This window comes from Drosophila virilis, chromosome 3 (genome assembly GCF_030788295.1).
Source record: "Drosophila virilis strain 15010-1051.87 chromosome 3, Dvir_AGI_RSII-ME, whole genome shotgun sequence".
Taxonomy (NCBI): Eukaryota; Metazoa; Arthropoda; class Insecta; order Diptera; family Drosophilidae; genus Drosophila; species Drosophila virilis.
The window spans coordinates 20,391,481-20,411,976 of NC_091545.1; the positions used below are offsets into that span (position 1 = coordinate 20,391,481).

Sequence of the window (20,496 nt, forward strand, 5' to 3'; positions counted from 1 at the left end):
TGAGCCCATGAGCACGATATCTGGCTTAAAGAATTGTTGATACTTTAACTTCATCAACTTTTTCTATGACCTCGGCCCACTGTGCAACACTTGCCACCTGTCAACTCAATTTTCTAGCCAAAAATTACTGTCTTAATAGGCAGCTCATCTCATTTAGCTGCGCTGCGTCTCTTGCCCTGAGTGGTATTTAACTTGTCTCAATTAGAGGCCGACAGAAACGAACTGTTTTCCATGTTGGTGGCAACTGGCCAAGGCTCTTAGGCTCTATGGCACATGCAGACAAGACATGCACAACCTACGGACGTGCTGGCGAATGTTCTTTTTAATGAATCGCATGCTAAGTATAGCAAACAGACGCAATGCCAAATTAAATGAGTTGGTAATTAGGCTGGCAGAAAACAGCCGAAATAAAAAAAAAAAAAAAAAAACAAAAATAAATAAAAACGCAAGGCAAGAAACGCAAGAACATAAACATAACGCTTAAACTGAAAGTCATAGCTGCGAGGAGTAGGCGGCTTTAGGGTGGACCAGCGGCAACACTTTGTTTTCCTTGTGACATCATCTTTTCATGTTATTATCAAACTCTAAAATCCCGCCAGAGTCACAGTCTGTCATCACTTTTTATTTTTAAATTATGCGCACACAGCAAAATAATTATAACAAGTGCTGGCAAAGGCATTTAAATATTACAAGTGCTAAGTACTTAAGGGAAGGAGAGCATTCAGCACACACGCCCACAACAACGACAACTCAATGAAATTTAATGAGTTAAATAGACATCACTTTAAATGCATAAAGCCCGCTGCCAGGAAGTTAACAACGCGTTGCCAAAGCCTGTAAGGGACCCAAAAGTAAGCCGATGTATTTTTATTCATTAAATTTTGCCTATATTAATTACCATAGATTTAAATGACATCAGAAGGCGCATAAGGCAGCCAAATGATGAGTTTGTACATAACAACATCCATGAGCTGCAAAAGTTAAACTCGATAACTGAATCACCCAACAAGTTAATAATGTGCGTTAGCACGCTTTCGAGATAAATGAAACATTTAAAAAGAATCTGCTAACCCATTAGAAACATGTTTACTTTAAAAAATATTCTTCATTTAAATTATTCTGGGCAAAGCATAAACTTATGCAGCCGCTATTATTGTTATTTTTTTGCTGCTTCAAAATATTTGTTTTTTTGTAAAACGCGCTGCCAGTTCATTAAAGGCCAGTTTCACTGTATTTACATAAATGTATATTCTGGACAGGGTGCATGCAAATATTTGCTGTGCCTGTCAACAAAACAGACAAACAAAAAGGCTTCAACAGGCGCCAAGCTCACGAGCACTCAACTCGACGGTGGAATGAGAGTTTTTGAGGGTATTTCGCAAACAACTTGAAATTAATTCGTATCAGATTTCACATGCTTATCACTCCTGTATGAAGACAGCATTATTAGGTAATTATTACAGCTGTGGCAACCGAAAATATGATCTACACGACTTTGTCTAAAGAGCAACTCGATAGATTTAAATTAAATACATTTAATTACCCTTTCTTTTCCCTGCTCTTACACTAATTCGCACTCTACTTCTTTTAATTTCTAGTGTTTTCCTTCGACTAATATAAAGCTAATAAATAATCATGCGTGAATCTTAAGGGTAAGTGAATATTTATAAACATTTTATATATAAATAAGTATCAACGAGTAAAGGAAATTTGGGGCTGGGCAAGGGTTGCCTTCTAGTCTTATATATTTTTAAGTTCAACTACGATAAGAGAGTTCTTGAAATGTAAGCTTGCCAGAGGAAGTTAGTTCGAAGCAACGAAAAGAAAATTCTGAAATATTTCTAGCTCTTCATATCTGAACCAGAACGCGCCTTCGAAATAGACTCAAACTACGCATTTTTGGGCGTTTCATTACTTATGAAAGCTGTCTCTTAATTTGGCTGCCGTGCCAAGAGAAATGATGAGCAATTTGCCCGGCGCTATCAAAGATGCTTCGCTCAATGTGGCGGGTAACTTGAACGTTGGAAACTACTCGTCCGAGCTGGTCGCTGTCGCAGTCGCAGTCGCTGAATAATTTGTGCACATAAATCTTAAGAGCCCCAAGTCGCTTATGTGTGTAAATTATGTGGCATTATTCAAAATATTAACTTGAAATCGCACAAGGATGACACAGAGCAGGGCTCCGAGTGTTGACCTCCTGTGCGCCTCTGTGGCCTTTTGTCCATTTTCAAGTGGCATTCGTAATTTCTGGTTGCGCCCATTATGCTATAGACAAAATTAAATTCTCGATTTTATATACGTCGCTTTTGTAATAATTTCAGCTTTCCCGCTACTTATGGGAATTGTCACATCTTTTTGCCCCTGACCCCTGTTATTGTACCCTAGTTAGAGAACGCCTGCGGTTTGTTTGAGAGTTTATAAAATTAATTTGCTTGCGGCAGGCGCACAGTGCGTATTAATATGTATATATGGACAGGGAAAACGACCGGGATCAGTTTGCGCCCCAAGCTCGTGCCTCAAAAAATACAGAGAATTTTAATTTTAATTCACTCACTGCGATTAAATAATGTATAAGTTACCCGGCCAGGGATTTTGCGGAAAGATTTGATTGATATGCCAAGCACGTAGAATGGGCAGGGCGAAAAGGAAAGCACGGCGACAAATCGAACAAGCAACCGGAAGTGGGAAAATGGGAATTGGTAGGCCGACAGACAGGCCCAAATAATACATAATAATAATATTAATGCTCATCACTTGTGGGCAAGAAGGCGACTTTTGAAAATATTGCGAAAGTTTCAGTCCATTTTGTAGACTATAAAAACTAAATTTAAAGCAATTTCTATTCTAATAGGCGAAAGCTGTGCAAATTTAATGCACAAAGAAATTCACAACTTTTTGAGTTAAGCTAAGATTAGGCAACGATTACTTTGGGCAGATAATAGTGTCAGCCTGTCGCGATTAGAGCCTTAAGTTGGATAATAAGAATTAAATACATGCACATTTTCGGTAGCTTTAAGCTTAACTGTAGACTTGAGGCCTTACATTTTTAATTTATTCGCTTGAAACTTTAATTGGCTTGAGTTAAGCTTTCGATTAGTAGGAAAAGAAAGAAGATCGATCTTTCAATATTCAGATTAAAGAGAACTTTATAAACTTTAACATCAATTGCATTAGCTCATATAAAATAGGGCATATTTGAAAGACACTTTTTTATTGGGGTCTTACCACTCGTTCAAGTTCCACTACGATTCATGTTTCTTTAAGCGTATGAAAAAAACCTCACTTTATCGAACGTCTTTCCATATTCTGAATTGATGTTGTGTGTTACTTTGCTCAAAAAAAAAAGGAAAGCTCTCTCGTAAAATGAATGATTATTTCGCACTCATGTGTGAATACGCACATCTATATCGAAAAAAAAAGGAAACCAAAATCCAGACCTGGACTCCCCTGAGCCCTAATGACATACAGGTCGTCTACATGTTGACGAGCTGTCGCTCGTAAAATAAAATAAAGTACATATATATATATATATATATATAAAATGCTAAAGATGAAATAACAGTAAAGCATAGTTATCAGGTTCAGGGCTGGGGTCCTCGTCTGGCGGCGATATCAATCGCAATCCAGCGCCACGTAGTGCTGCTCCAACTCTGATTAAAATAATGATAATGTGAGTTCAATTTTTTTTTTGTCAGCTTTTCTGTTGATTTTGGCCCGATTTTGATTACGTTTTTTGTGCGCTCTTTTGTTGAGTTAATGTGATTGACTTTCGGCCAAGGAATAGAGCCGCTTTAATTGCGACGGGGACAGCCAAAAAAAAAGCGTTAATGACAAATTCTCTACTTCAGTTTTTTGTTGTCTGTGTATAGAGAATGTTACAAAAAAAGTTACATTAAATTTAATGGCAAGCAATATTTTTTGTTGCTGCTATCAAATGGGTAAAATTCGCTGAGAGGAATGCGAAAGATTTTGTCCTACGCTACGAAGTAGATTTGTCTATTATCCACATGAACAACAACATTGTGTGCAGGATATTAACTCGTCGACTACTATTTTTCTTGCCAAGTTTTTTATTTATACATTTTTTCTTTTACTGTAATACCTTGAGGCACAGCTATGTATGTACCTGGACCATAAATTATAAGGCGTGCAGCTGCCAGCATTTTTTTTTTTGTGTGTACCTCAAAGGGAACGCTCACAGCTGCCGTTCTGGCACATTCATGGTTATATTTTTAACAGCTTTTGTAATGCTCTTTGCCAAGATTCGTTACCTGCCCACTCAGTTTTCGTTTTTCCGACTTACACGAAAGTTTTCAACTGGCATTAGCAATGCGAAAGTTTTTACTACTTTCGCATAGATTTTGAAGCATAAAGCTGCCTCAACCGGCATCACATTAATAATTCTCTAGATTTCAAGTTTTCAAGGATATGCCTACTTTAAACATGGACTCCATTACGCTTTAAGGGGTGTCTCCAAGTCCGGCTGGTTTGATTAAAATCGTGTGCAGCACGCTTTAAAATTATGACCACCATGTCGAGATGTCTTTGTTTATTTTTCCCATTCATATTTTGCGCTTTCTTTGCTGTTCGCACATAAATTAAGAAATGACGTTGAAAAAAATAAACACTGAAATGTGTTGTTGTTGTTGCCTGGTCTGACAACCTCTGAAGAGCATTGCTTCAGCTAGGCAACTTTGACGCGCTCCAAAGTCCCGAACCCGAGCAGTTAAAGCCCCAACCGCTGACAGGTGTTTCATGCTCCTGCGCAATTACAACGCCTCGTTGCGCTGCGCTTGAGGAAACTGGTGTGGACAAAAAAAAAAATAAACAACATACACTCAGAAAAAACATGAAAGCTCTAGTGACAAAATAGCAAGAAAATAATGCATACATATAATTTATTTCTTGAGCCCAACACTCGATTCAATCTGTATATTTTTTATCAAACTGAAAATTTGTAGCTAGACTTTTCGGCGAGTGTATGTGCCTGGAGGCAGCTACACTTGTTTACATTGTGTTACTTTGGGCTAGGCATTTTTTCTGATTTTTTTTATGAACATTTTGTACTCGCCACTGCATAATTATTACAGCAACGCAATGACAAAGCCAAATCCTTGAAGGACTCCACGACTCCGCCTTAAAGTGGTAGACGCTCTTAAGTATTCAGCAAGCATGGATTGTGTTAACATTAAGTATACGTATTATGATTGTATTCGGTCAGGTGTTGTTTGCCTGACAACAAGGCAGATATTAAATTACAAGTAGATAAATTGGATTTGAGCTTGAGATTGTCAAACGTTTTTATGCATATAGATTATTTCAAATGAGACTCAAATTTCAATGAATTTGGAAGTGTGTTATTAAAGACCCAATTTAGGACTGTCAAATGAAACGAATTTAATGGACATTTCCAAAATAAAATGCAATTAAAAACAATTTTTCAAGAATTTCACAGTCAAACACTTTCGGAAGGCACAAACAACTTTCTGTACGGTAGGTGGCATAAAATAACTGAGGCAGAAACTGAGCCAGGCCCAAATTGTAAACCACTTTGGTCTATTGCACAGGCAATTATTAAAGGCATTTTTCGTTTCATTAAACTTGTAATTGTTAACTTGGCCTTTGCCTGGCAAACAGGCAATGCATTCAGCTAACCTCAGCTGGGCAACAACCAGAATTGGCTTTTCAACTTTAATAAAAGTCAAGCCGCAAGCATTTATCTACGGGTCTTCTTCTTGACTTTCTCCACTGCTTCTTTCTCTGCCTGAATCGTTAAACACAACATTTAATTAACTGTTAATAAAGTTGCTAATAAACGCATCTACCAAGGCCAACATCGCGGACCCAGCATAAGCGCCTGTTAAGTTGGCCAATGCCTGCGGCTCATATTAAGTGTGGCGTTAAGCTCGGCTGTCAACACAACTGCAGTAACTCGAAGAAGCCAGCATGGCCTCGGTATTGTAACATGCTACTCATATGTGCTTCCAAATCTGGCCAGCAAGCTCTTCAGTGGTCAGTGGTGTGTGGCTTGTAGTATAGTGTGTGGTATGTGGTAAAAAGCGCGTGGCTCATTAATTATATACATATATAAGCAGCTAGTATTTGTGCTGATTCCTGTTTAACTGGGCCATCTTTCACCACAGCCTGGCACGTCCTCACCAATATTTGGTGTTCACATTCGTCTTGACACACACCTGACGCTGACACAGAGGGCACGTGGGGCCAGTGCTCATGCCACGCCCTACACATATACACATATATAACTCACATCGACACTTCTTGCCACATTTAATTGGGCATAAACGCCGCACGCTTTTATGGACATTTTCCATCAATAACAAGGACGGCTCCAACTGCCCATTAAACTTTGTCAGGCACATTGCACACTTGGCCTTAAAATGAAACCAAATTCTGTAAAAGTATTTTGGCTATTTCTAATACACATATTTATTAATTATAACGAACTTTTAATATAATACTACTCCCAAAAAATATCATTAAAATACAGTAAATTAAATGTCAGAGGATATTAGATGGCGGAGTAAGCTTTAAGAGTCATAAAATTTACTTTAATGTGCTCTTTTTTAAAAAAGGAAATGAGACTAAGATTCTTTGAAATATAAAAGTTTCTAATATGGGAAGCTAAGTATTAGATAAGCTACGCTTGAAATCTCATAAAAGCCTTCCCTGTTGATTGAGTTTTCAGTGTTGACTTCACGCAGTTTCATGAGCTTTTCTTAGAAATAAGAAACAATCCGAGAACTCGTAAAAAACAACATTATAATAATGACAGTTAAGCATCAGACGAGCTTAATATTAATTAAAGCTAGCTTGGTGCTTTCATGAGCTTTTAATGATTTGATATATGTTAACTCTTTTCTCTCTACAATTGCAAATGCAATTCGCTACCAATACGCTTATGTGTTTTGTTCACAGAACATACATGTTCAGCCCAGTGTGAATTGCCAGCCAAGCCAAATGATAATTTGGCCCTGCTATGAGCTACGTGCCCGGCATGGCAACGCTTCCGCTGCCTTACGGGCATGGTAACAGTCGTCATGTAGCACTTTTGATGAGTGAGTTAAATGCTCCAAATGTTTGTTTGCATAGCAGACAACCCACTCAGCAGCACCTCAGCTAGCGTAATCGCTGGCCACATGGTAAAAAATAAGAATAAGCCGGACAGAAATAAGGGTGTTATCCGTATAGAAAACACATTCCCATATTTATTGCATTTTGGCGTTATTTTTATGATTTATTTATCATATACTCGTTGTTGCTGGGTAAACTTTTGGGGTAGCCCCGCATTTATTTGAATACAATTTATGACCATCCATTTTATTTTGATGTATGCCCAAAGTTTTTTCAACCCCCAATCGCTGGGAGTCCGGCTTTGTGGCTTAAAAAATTACGTCCCTTATAGAGAAGCTTAATTCGATAAATTGTGTGTATTATTTATCAGGTGCTTTGTGATTGTATTTATTGTTTAATATAGGTATTGAACTTTACCTAAGCATGCGGCTTACAAGTTGTGGCAGCGCCAATATTTGATTGGAAATCCATTGGGAATTGAAATTGTCACCTAATCCTGACCATTTTACATCTCTGACGGATTAACAGCTTGCTATCATTGTGGTTATTCTGCAATTCCTTTTAATTGTTTGCTCAACACCTTTGCTAACTTCCTGGCAATGGTCAGGCATTGCTATTGTTGGTCGTTTCGCTCGTTGCCCATGCAACATAATAAAAGCTTGTTAACGTAATTGCTTAATTGGCCAGGCAGTGCGTTGGCCAAGGAGGAATCGGGTATGTTGGCAGAGAAGCAACGCAGCTCTAATGAAAATGTTGTTTTTCTTTTTTGCCCCACACATTAGGCTGATTAGACACGGGCAACGGGAATAAAAATAGAGCCATGTGGATATAAGTACATTCCACACATTCACACACACACACGCCCACCCACATGTGCGAACATGGAACGTGTTGAGTTTTACATTACTAAACTGACTTTTCGCGCACGCCCTTTGATAATGTGTAAAACGGTAATTGCATTTTTATTTAATAATACCCTTACAAAAGCAGCCAATTATAGCAATACAGAGGCGTTTTTTCGCTAATGGGCTAGCCATATAAATAAAATTTCGCCTTTGCGTACCTCACTTATCGAAATATCCACCTGAAAAATCGGACACTAAGTCCTCATCATTTTTAAAAATATCTCTTCTACGCGATTCTTATGAATTTAAGTAAGACAGTAAGTAAGAAATTTGCGTCTCTCTCTCTCTCTTTCCCTCTCTTTTTCCACGAAGTCCACTATAAATGTTAAATAATATGAAACAATTGTGGACAATTTATTATATCTTGTTTATTTATTTATATATCTAAAAAAATGTTATAGAGTACCCAAAATGCCACCACCAATTGAAGTCCCGAGTTGCTGTATTTAGTTAGTACGATAATTTAAATGCCAATCTGTCGGTCAAAGGGCGTAGTTCTTAATCTCGGAATCAGTTGCTCCGCTATCGATTAGAGCAGCTGAATAGCTCCCTGCAGGCGCCCACATAAGGGACAACCGATTCCAAACGTCAATTAGAGACTTGCCATTTGGCGCTGGGAACTTCATTAATCGCTTTTATTTCCTCCCAACTGCCAGACTGTCTGACTGTCAGTCAAGTTGGCTTATGCACCAGCTGCCGTCAACATGAATCCGTTGGGCTAATACACATATTGATGGTGAGGTTATAAAATATAAATGCGTATCATCAAGCCGTCTCCCCAACTCTTGCCCCGTGACCCGCTAGTCGCAAATGAAACACATGTTTCATGACACGTCAAAACCGAATTTAAGAACTGCTAAAATCGCGCGAATACAAAAATGAAAGCACGGCAATCATTTTTTTTATGGCCAAAACATTTTACGTTGACTGTAAGTACATATCGAAAACATCTTATGCTCTACATGTGCTCGTGTGTGCGTGTGTATATTTATGTGTATGTGAACCTCAAGCAGCTAAAGACCTTCTTATTGTAGCCATTAAATCCACACACAACACACAAAGACAACAATAACGACTGAAACATTTGCCTCTCTTGAAAAAGGAGGAGCGCGGAGCATTATGTTCGAGTTTTATATGCAACAATTTAGTATTGGTTTAATCAGGCTCTTTAGATTTTACAACGCAATTGTGCGCTTTTAGTGTGATTGATTGGCATTGGAAATGCAAACGCAATTCGCTTCTAGAACAAAATTAAAGCAGTTCAATATAGTTAACTAGAGCTGCAAACACAAAAAACCAGTTAAACCTTTATATGCCCAATGTACTGAAAATATTGCAAGCTGTAAATATTTTCATATACAAGCTGCGGGCTATATTTAATCCCTGTCCACGAATTTCATCTAGCATATGTGGTCGAATACATGCAATGAAAGGGGCCAAGGTAATCTATGCCTTGGGCTCAAAAGTACTTTTATTTTTAATCAAACATTTTTTATACAAAGTTTGTTCCGTTGCATACTTGGAATTCCGGACTTGAGTCTTGCTTCCAACTATTTGTTAAAAAAAAATTTATGCCTTCCTTTCATTTCTATTAACGTTAATGGAATTGGTATTTGGAGCTATTTTGCGGGCAGTCCCATGTTCAATACTGCAAACAAACTTTGTGATTGCATAAAGCATTGCTTGACACAAAATATCCGAGTTTATTATCAAAAGGGACTGCGGCTCGCTCTGGCATTTCAGTATTGCAAACTTAGTGCGGTGAATATTCGAAATTGTTGCAAAATTGATTACATGATATAGAGATGCCAGAACTTTTTCAGTAAATGATGGGCCTCGGCTTACAAATTTTGTGTGAAAAGTTGGCCAACGAAGCTTATCAGAGGCAGCAGAAGCCACCGCATTGTGCGGCACAAAAATGATGGCATTTTAAAACTAACAAACTGGCAACAGAAACAGCTAAAAAAAAAAAAAAGAATCGCTTGATATGCAATTGTAAAGTTAGCATTCTATAGAGTCAGCTTGTCCAATATACCCCCCACAGCGCATCCTGCTCCATCAGGCCGAGGCAAGTTCTGGGCCATTTGCCATTCGCAGAAACCAGACAGCAAACAACAAAATACAATTTAGTTGTAAAAAGTTTCGCACTAACTCGCTGGCAAACTTGTTTACAGGGACGCCACACAAAGGGGTGCGTCCGCTGTCAGCCCCCCGCCTCCGTCCATGATGGACCCATTGCTGTTCCTTTAAGAGCACCCACTACGAGTGCAAACTTCGCTGACTTTGTCTGCAAGTCCGACAATTGCCGTTTGCAATTCCAGTTGCAGTTCTCATGCATAATGCATCAAATGTGCTGGCGCCCGAGCAGGGACCATCAACTATATCACTTACCGTTCAGTCACCACCATCGTGATTCCATAATTCAAAGCGTCTGTTTAGGGAGCAGAGATACTGAGCACAAGCATTCAAGGAATGCTTCTTTTTTTTTTCGTTTCGTATATACGTTAAACCCACTGCCAACCCACTTCCGTCCAACGCAAGCCGTGCATTCAGCTTATTTACCGGACCTAGCGCTCACACCACCCACGTGACCCATAATGGCGGCCCGCATGCCAGCGGGTAATTAGGAACTGAACAGCATAGTGTGTGCCACTAACGACCGCACTGAATTATTCATAAATTAAAGGCCTCTCGGACATCTCGGAATTGCGCTCATATGTTTAGCTCGGTCTGGCTTCAAAGCCAGCCGCAAACATGGCCAAAATGTAAACAGCAACAACAACAACAAGTTATCTGAATTTATGTATGTATGTATCTAGATAATGAGTGAGTGAACGTATACAAATGCTAAGGAATATATTTGTAAAGGCTGCCAGACAAGCGGACTGCTGTCGAATGGAAAAAAGGCTGAAAACAGCTGAACATCATTTCCGGTTGGTTTTTGCTGAGTTTTCCACAACTTTTACGGTTGAATTTGAATTGAAAGGAACTTTTATTTCGGGATCTCAAAAAAATCGTATTTCTATTAAGTTTTAAAAGGATATCTTTAAAAGACAGATGGATCGAGAATATTTATACTTCCAATAGAATACCCTTATACCGCATTTCGTGAATAATAAATAAATATGTTTTTAGTTTTAAGCTGCTAACATACCAGCACAAAGATCATCTTATTCTATATAATTCTATCTAGAACATCTGCTAGTACTACGTAGTTCTATTTGTGGATATAGATTTTATGCAATTTATCAAAATTTGTTGCTTCCGCCACGGACTCTCATGGCCTCTTAATACGGTAAATCATCTTTTAATCAAATAGAATTTCAATGCCAGCGCTATTTATATATTTTATGACTGGCCATTTCGGTTCAAGTATGCCGCTGCTCTAACAGAGATCCAGTCCCAGACACAGACAGATAGCACCATAATGTGCTTTCCATAAAAATTATAAATAAATAAGCCAAATGTAAATTATACTGCGTCAAAGCTTTATGTTTATGGGAGAGTTCGCCTTATCTTGTCCACCGGCTGTTGACCATTATCCAAGCCATTTATCTGACTACTGCAGTTGGTTATTTGTTTACATGTTGTTGTTTTTGCTGTTGTGACTGTAAATTTTGCTCCACTTGTTGTTTATGGTAAACAGCATATTGTGGAGAACACCTGACCCAAAGGGTCGGCACCTTTAACATATTTTTCTAATCGATTGCAAGTCTTTTTCAAGCTGTCTCTGTCGAGCTCTTACTTTGACTTTTAAATGTAGATTAGGATTCACAATCTAAAAGGAGAAGGACATGTACGCTTATCTTCGACGAATATCTAATGCACTTTCAATTTGTCACGTTACCGTCTTTCTGTTAACTTTTTGAAAGTACAAATAAAATTCTAAATGTAATGCCAAATTTTATTAGCATATTTCAAGTAAAATCCTTCTTGTAAATATTCTTGAATTTCTTACACTTGAAATAGATGCATGTTATGCATCTTCCTCAACATTTTTATTTGAATTCATTTTTTCAAAGAATTTAATTCGTTTAAGTGTGCTTTTTGCATGAATTTGAATCAACTCATTTGTTTATTAGTTCGGTTTATGGTAAAAACAATTCAATTTGGTTTATTTTATTTGCAACTTCGACACATTCATAATTTATATGTATGCTTTTGTTCTTCAAATATAATTAATTTTTCTGCTGCTGGACTAGATTTGTGCAATGACTTGCGATAAGTTCCAACAGTGGCAGTTACTTTCGCACTCACTGTTGATTTATTACCTTGAGTTGGTTGGAAATACTCGTACCATCGTCGACTGCAACCAAGTTAGAGCTCAGCAAATGAAATTTGCCAGCACAAAAAGCATAAGGAACTCATGCCAAATGCTGTTCTGCTTTGCTTGGCTTCTGTGCGCCATAAGCCGAACCTCAAAGCCCCAACCCCTCCATGCTTGATGAAGAGCGCTTTGTGGTACTGCAAATCTCATGAAACTCATGCAGGTTCCTAACCTAGTTTTATGGAGCAACGCTTTGTCAGAAAATAGATTGCATCATCGAAATATTTGCGCTGATTTCTTTTTTGTGGTGAGCTAAATTTTCCATGATGCCATCATATGATGATATGGCACAAATTTTCGACATTTCTTTCGCTCTGAATAAATTATGCTGCTGCTTTTTCAATTTTGATACAGACGAATTATGTGAAATTGATTTTGAGTGGCATTTATCCATAAAGTGCATTAGTCATAAACACTTTTAAATATTTTGCATATCACTTGAGAAATGTCTTTTGACAGACCCATTCCCAAAGTTTCCTTCAATTGTTTGCATAACAAAAACTCTTTCGTGGTACTCACCCTGTCTCAGTTACATCGCCTGGAGGCATCTCCAACCACAACAGCGCTCAATTCGGGCAGCTCTCCTGAGTCCTGGAACTGGCTCTCGCTCGTCTCCAGCATGCTGATGCCCGTCGTATTGTCGGAGCTGACAAACGGCGTCTCGCTGAAGCGCACCTCCACCGTCTGCTCATCGCCGGAGTCTATAAAATCGGTGTCGTCGTCTGTGCGTCGGCGTATGCGTCTTGTGAGCTCCACTTGCTGCTGCTGGACTTGTTGCTGTTGCTGCTGCGGCTGGCTGGCATGCAGGAGGGCTGCATTGATGCCACGCCCACTGAGTATTGGGGAGACGGCACCGTTGCCATTGCCATAGGTGGGCTCGCGCGGTATGATGAGCAGCTTCTCCTTGGGCAGGCAGGTCTCCTGTGTGATGCCATTATCGTCCTGATCATCAGCATCAAGACTGCCACCGGCGCCGCCCTCGCCATTGCCATGATGCAGACGCGGGCCGCAGGTGTTGCGATCACTGCGATTGTAGCCTCTGGTGATGTTGATGATGTTGTTGTTGGATGGATTGAAGCAGGGCAGCACGTGCTTGAATTCCTTGCGGAAGTTCTCATTCAGCCAGGCATACAGAAAGGGATTGTAGCAGGTGGAGCTCATGGCAATCGAGTGGGCCACAAAGAAGAACAGCATATAGAGGCGCCACTCGTTGGACTTATCATCGAAGTCATCAAAAATGTTCACCAAATTGATGGGCAACCAGCTGAGGCCAAAGACTGCCACCATTGCGATAAGCATGCGATTCGTGCGCTTCTTGCGATCCCGATCCGCCTCCTCGCGTCGCGACGACTTTGAGCCCGGCTTGGCTCTGGCACGCTGATTCAACTTGACCGAGATCCATACATAGCAAATGGATATGATGAAAAATGGTAAGACAAACTGCAGCGTCGTGGTTATGGCACCAAACACCTTGCGATAATGCTCCGATGGCCAGTTCTCCTCGCAGACAGTGACGCCGTCGGTCATGACCTGCATGTAGGCCTGGGCAGCCGATGTGGCGTCGGGCGTGGCAAGGCCATAATTGCCATACCGGCTGCTGCTTGTCTGATTGGCGCCAACCAGCTGGGTGGTGTTATCCATCACCTCGTTGGTCATCTTCATGTACATGCCGTAGGGCACAGTTGCCAGCAGTGCGATCACCCAAATGCTCACGATGATGCCAATGCATGTGGAGAGTTTCATGCGCGGATGGAACGGATATATGATCACAAAATAGCGATCGATTGCAATCGAGGTCAGCGTCAGCGTCGATATATATATGCTGCAGCCCTGGGCAAAGGAGACCAGATGGCACAGAGTGCGCCCAAATGCCCAGCGACCCATAAATGTGTACAATGGCGTAAAGGGCACGGCCAGCACACAAAGCAAAATGTCGGATAGCGCCAGATTGGTAATGAATATATTGGTTACCGTTTGCATGGCACGATTCCTGAGCACCACATAGCAGACAAGCACATTGCCAAATACGCCCAGAACAAACACTGTGGTGTACAGTACATAGAAAAAGATCTGCACGAACTGATTGTGTATAATGCCCGATTTATCAGCATCTGCGGCCGCGTCCGTATTCGCATCGCTGGACAGGCTGCTCACCGTGCTTGCCGTGGTGGTGGTGCCCATGCTGCTGCTGGGTATGGCCATTGTTGTGGTGCTGGTCGTGCTGCTGCTGCTCCAATTGACGCCCACATCTATGCCCAGTACATGCGGCAACTGAGTGCTGACCGAGACCAGCCAAGCATTAACCGTCTCGTTGCTTACATTGGCCATGCTTAAGGACTTTGTTTGGATACCTAATGAGTCGCTTTTCAGTTGTAGATTGAGATTAAGCTGGCCGAGCTGGCTGTGGATGCGGCCAAGGCTATAACTGCGTCTGTGCTCGAGTTGGTTGTTGTTGCTTATTCCTGTCCGGATTCACCGGAAGTGAGCCACTTAAGCAGCCATATCCGTCGTCTGGGCGCAGTCACGTCTCAAGTTTATCTGTATCTTTAATGTTTTTCGCATTCAAAAAGTTTCCTGTAATATGTGGCTCATTGCTAATTGCATGGACTCTAAAAAGAAAGAAGCGCAATGAAAAATCAGTATACAACTTGCATTAGATTTGTATAAAATGCAAAAGTTTCTTTGAACGGAATTAGTTCTTAGTTGGAATTTGAAACAAACTTTGTTTTCTTCCCCCCTGCTCCGCCCCGCCCCGCTTCGCACCACTCTAGATCGCACGCACCGCTGTGCATTGCGCTTTTGTTTCGCCTTTGTCCCAATGGATTAAACTGTTGCCTTGACTGGCATCTATTTTATTTGCCTTCTCACTTGCCCTTATATACACACTGTTCCCCGTCTGCCAGCGCTAGGGGCAACAGGGAGGGTGGAGGCTGGCGCTGGCTTTATTAAAAACAATGTGGCAGCAAAATGCGACAAGCCGGAAGTAAAAGTGTGGCATTAGGGTTTTCGAGTTTATATACATTGTCTAAGGGCAATTTATATAACTACAGTTGCAAAGGTCACGGCGATGGCGTCAGAACAAATCAGCAATTGTCTTCACGCCAGATGATATAATTTGCTGTATAATAAGATTATTTGATAGTTCTTAGACTGAGCACAGCTCGAAATTGTGTGAATGTCGTTCATGATTTGTCAGAAAAAAGCTAAAGAGTATATAAATAAATTACTGACAATTAAACATAATATCTTTTGCATTCAAAGCTGATGATTTTATATAGTATCTCAAGTTTAGTCCATATATGTTATATATGCATAAAGTTTTATATTTTAAACAACAATTTCTACAAAATGCAAAACCACAAAATGCATTTTAAAAATGTTTGATGTTTAGATAGTTAAGGAATTTCTCTCGTTGTTGCACATGTAGTGTTTATTACAGAATTGCGCATAATTTTATTATTTTGTTGTTTTTAAGTGAAACTACAAAGCCAAATATTAGACAATACTCTATGCTGAATGAGCATAAACCAACCCTTAGATAATTCCAGTTAACTGAAGAAAAAAAAATGAAAAATACTTTCAATAGACAGAAGTTCTAGTTGCTTTCACTGCAAAGCTTCTGAGAATTTCAATTTCCGTTTCATGACCACATTAATTTAGCCCTGAAAAACTGTTTGATAATTTTCCAGAGCTAATTAGAATATGGTTTCTATGAAAGCTGCCTTTTCATAGAAGTTTCAAAGTTTGCAACTGGCACATGAACACAACACATGAACAACTAAGTAGACTTTGTGCCCCATGCTCTTTAATCATAATCAGGTCGAGTGATATTGCTGACGGTGCGTCCTTCATGTAAATGCAAATGCGTATGCGAATTGGATTTTGGTTAACGTCAGTTGGTATTCTGCAGTTTTGGGAGATGTTTGGCACAAACAACAACACTTTAATACGACTTTTGTTTTGTGGCAAGCGGCAAAGGCTGTCGCATCATCAATTGCAAATGAGGGCAGTTAATTTCCACAGTCAACAATTTTAATTTCTGTAAGTCAATTCAATTTTATTAGCTGTCAACCCAATAGAAGGGCGAGACGTTGCAAAAATTGTTGTGATTCTCATCTCATTTCTTGCTTTTTGGCATTAGAATCCACAACATGAAGGAATGTCAAAAATTGTTGTGCGCCGCGGGGTCAGGAAAAACATAATAGCTTTGATAAATTAATAGGCGGAAGTGTGCAAAACGTTTGCCCGAAATCGGGGCTAGATCCGCAGGTTGGCAACAAATGGCCACGGGGCAGCCGCTGCACAAAACGAACTGCGAAAATGGGAAATTCCGTAAAAAATGCCAGCTAAGAATTTTATATTATGCGATTGCCCGACAGACAAGGGGCCACAACAAAGGCGGCAACTACTCGAGCCATAAACATCATCAATATCATTATCAAGCTCGTCATCATCATCGTCGTCGTCGTCATTATCATCATCGGCATCGGCTCGCTTATCCTACACATTATCATTACTAACAAGGCAGCACAAAGCAGCTTGAGTGTGTCATCCCGTCGATTCGCGTCAGCTCCTTGACGCGTCCTTCGGGCGGCGTCTGCTGCGGCACTTGGTAATTTTAATTTTGATGCATTTGTCACCATTTTTTCAGAACAATTTATCTCTCAGCTGGGCTGGGTTATAATGAAGCCAGGCGTTTGGTAGTCCAAACACCACTCACATTAATGGCAGCTTACTGTGCTGTTTTTTTTTCATCATTAATTTTTAGGTGAAACATTTATTGAATAGATGGCATCTGGCGCTTCTTCTTCATCAGTTATAAGTACAACATATATTGCCTACTTTTTGGCGCACATGCCTGCCTGCCTGCCTGCCTGTCACAAGATGAAACGGCTGTCAGGATGACCCTCCCTAACATCAGATTTAATGGAAGAGGGCCAACAGTTCCATTTGTTATTCTCATTTGTATTTTCTATTTTCTGGTTGGGCTTATCCCATTATAATTTAGTTAGGATTCGTATGCAACGATTCGAAAGCTGAAGTTCTGTTAAATTAATTTCACACGTGCAATAGCACAAGAAAATTAATTTCCTTTGTCAAAAGGCATTTGTGTTTTAATTACAAACTGAAATTCTATAGAATTCATTTAAATGAATCAACTATGAGGCATATAAATAGTCTGCACATTGTTGTTGTTTTTGCAACATTTCTGCGTATTCAAGTCAAGAGCACTTTCTATTTAATTTTATTCAACTTTATACCATTTGTTGTAGAACAATGCTTGCGTGTAGGACTCGTGCGAGTTTCGTTGCTTACAGCTGAAAAATGTATATAACAAAAAGTAGCTCAGCCACAACCAACCAGCCCTTAACTAGTTTTTAAGCTGTTTCCCACACACACACACACACACACAGCTACTCGAGAGAACTATGCCATTAACTTGGCTATAAATTCCACTAATGATGCCAGTAGCTCAGTCCAAAGTTGCCAGCTACTGCTCTTGTGTATGATCAATGCTCAGCTGGCTGTTGAGAATGATGATGATGACGATGTTGTTTCGGATGATGATGATGATGATGATGGGCAGCACACGCCTCTTAGCATTTTGTACTAATCAACTTGGCTATTTTTATGATAATTAATTACAAAGTTTTGCTTGCGATAGTTTTTCTAGCTGCGAAAGTTTTGCCACGCATCAAAGAAATTACCGAACAGCTGATGGATGGAAAAAACAAACAAACGGACGGACAGACTGACAGGCAGACGGACAGACAGATGGGCAATTGAGAGACTGAAATGTAAACATGTGTTTAGTGTAAATGTCATGATATCCAATCGTCTCGATTGGAAACAAAAAAATATTTAATTAAAATACGCAACAGCAACCACTTAAAATTATTGCTCATGCCAACAGCGACGACCACTTTGCAAATTGTTGAAATTTCGAGCATTATTCATCGACAAGTATCTATACACATATGCATACACATATATTATATATACATATATATACACATGTGTGGCCGGAATATTTATTTGCTGATTTATGTGCTCAACAACTAATTAGAGAATTTATTTCCATTTAAGCGCACAATGCACTGGCGCTGAGGCCAAGTCGTTAAACATCTGAGTGACTCAGTATATGCATTTAATTTTTATGATATACTTCATAAATTGTATACAAAATTCGAGAGCATTCAAATAAAACAATAATAATAAATATAATGCGACCAAAAAAAAATCAATGAAGTGCAAATACCCTAAGCTTATTTAAGTAAATGCCGAAATCTTAATATGCTGCAAACAATATTTGATTGGCAAAATCAATTAAGTAGTTCTAGATTTATTTAAGCTGCATTTTTAATTGGATGTACTAAATAATTACTATATTAATTATAATTTAACATAAATTTGTAGCTCATAGAGCACCTTGCTGCGCCAAAGTGTGTACATGAATTGTAATACCCTCGCGTGACAGCAACTACTTGTCAGAGTTGATGCGATTTGAGCAAACTGAGCTCGGGGGCTCTCGTATTTTGTGATAAATGTCGTGCCCACTGTTAGGCCCTTGGGCCATGGGGCTAAGCCCATTACTGGGTATATATGGTAGAACGATAAGCGGGAGCACATAAAGATAACACTGAAATCAAACTAAATGGCTAAAATTGGCAAACAACAGCAGACAGCAACAGGAAATCCAGGCGCTGATAACAACAATAGCAACAACAATAGTCACAAAAAAGGCGAACAGCAAAAATATAGAAAACGCGTATAAAAATCGCAGTTAAACATTATTAACACAATCTGTGTGCGGGCATGCGGGGTGGCCCTTATAGCCATTAATAAGATTGTTTTTGCATGAATTTACGGCCAGGGGCATGCTATTGAGTGACCCGAATAGACCGCCGCCGCCCCCTTCTCACACGCCTCTTGCCAACAAACGCAACAAAAAGACTTCGAGCCAAATGTAAATAAGGCAACAATCCAGCCTATGTGAGCGAGTGCTCTATTCTGTTGTTTCCCATCTATCTTATGTATATATATATATATATATTTCTTTTCTTCCATTCGAAATTTGAAATGTTTGCCATCACCGGAGCACTTAGAGTTCTCGAGTCTAAAGGCGAATTTCATACAAATTACACGGCCATTTTTGGCCAAGGTTCAACGAGGCATGCAGAGACGGCAAACGGGGAACTCGAGACTAAGTCTGGGCAAATATGTAAACGCATCAAACCAAAACTTGCCGCACAATGGACTTTGTGCTTTTTATGCTGTTGTTGTCGTTGTGGTCGTTGAGGATTTGTGTCTGTGCGTGTTTTGTTATGGCTCCAAATCTCTCGAATATAATTTGAATATGGAAAGCAATTACGGCTACTGCACGCTGTGAGTAGCCGGCCAATTATAAGCTAACAAATTTGTTTGACTTCATTTTTAGACTTTTATTTCCATATTTGCTGAATAAATTATTATTAAATTCGCTTTTAATCAAAGTAAACAACGCATTCAATTGCTCTGGCAATAGCAAGTCAAGTTGTATAACAATTTAAAATTAATTATGTCAGCGTAAAACCAAATATTGCGGCTGCATATAAATTTCTTTATCATGTGCTTGCCGCATGCCACCAAGTATGTGATTAAAAGTATGGCTAAAAGTTTTCTGATAATCCATCACTTGTAAAGTTTTCAAGTCCATTAAAGTTCGTGTCATAATTTCATTTGTATACCCTGTACACTGCATTAAAAAGGTGTATCAGACAGAAGAAAGTAGCTTTAAGAAGAAGTTGATCAAATTTGCATTCCATTTCGATTATTAAAGCTAGCTAAAGACTACCCAAAGATTTCTCAAGAAATATTCTCTTTAAATACTTTTCGACTAAAGTCTCAATTCAATTCCGTTTCACCACTGAGAACTGGGTATCTATTTGTCGACACTTACTTGTTAAGTTCCCAAAGTTGATGATTGAAATCGACTAGAAGACAAGTTTAGATGACATCAAAGCATGCACGGAATGCATTGAGAGAGCTCAACATTTGAATTTGACTGTCAGCTGGTAGTTTTGGGTTAAATGCTCCATGACATGGCATAAGCTTTCCAACTGTCTAACTGTCTGCCTGAAGGCGATGCGATGCGTTTCGCCGCACGACTAAGCAAAAAAAAAAATCAGAAAA

The 20,496-nt window shown here is 39.5% G+C and overlaps 1 protein-coding gene across 2 annotated transcripts in view; it reads right to left on the minus strand.

Moving 5' to 3' along the window:
• The window catches only part of sNPF-R (short neuropeptide F receptor), a 31,980-nt gene that overhangs the window by 4,006 nt on the left and 7,478 nt on the right, over nucleotides 1-20,496 (minus strand). For both annotated transcript variants that reach the window (XR_001450436.3, XM_002048003.4), the window contains exon 2: nucleotides 12,844-14,933. Coding sequence is in view for 1 of the 2 variants with exons in the window: in XM_002048003.4 (XP_002048039.1) it covers nucleotides 12,850-14,652 (1,803 nt within the window). In the remaining variant the exon portion in view is untranslated. The remainder of the gene's footprint in view (nucleotides 1-12,843; nucleotides 14,934-20,496) is intronic.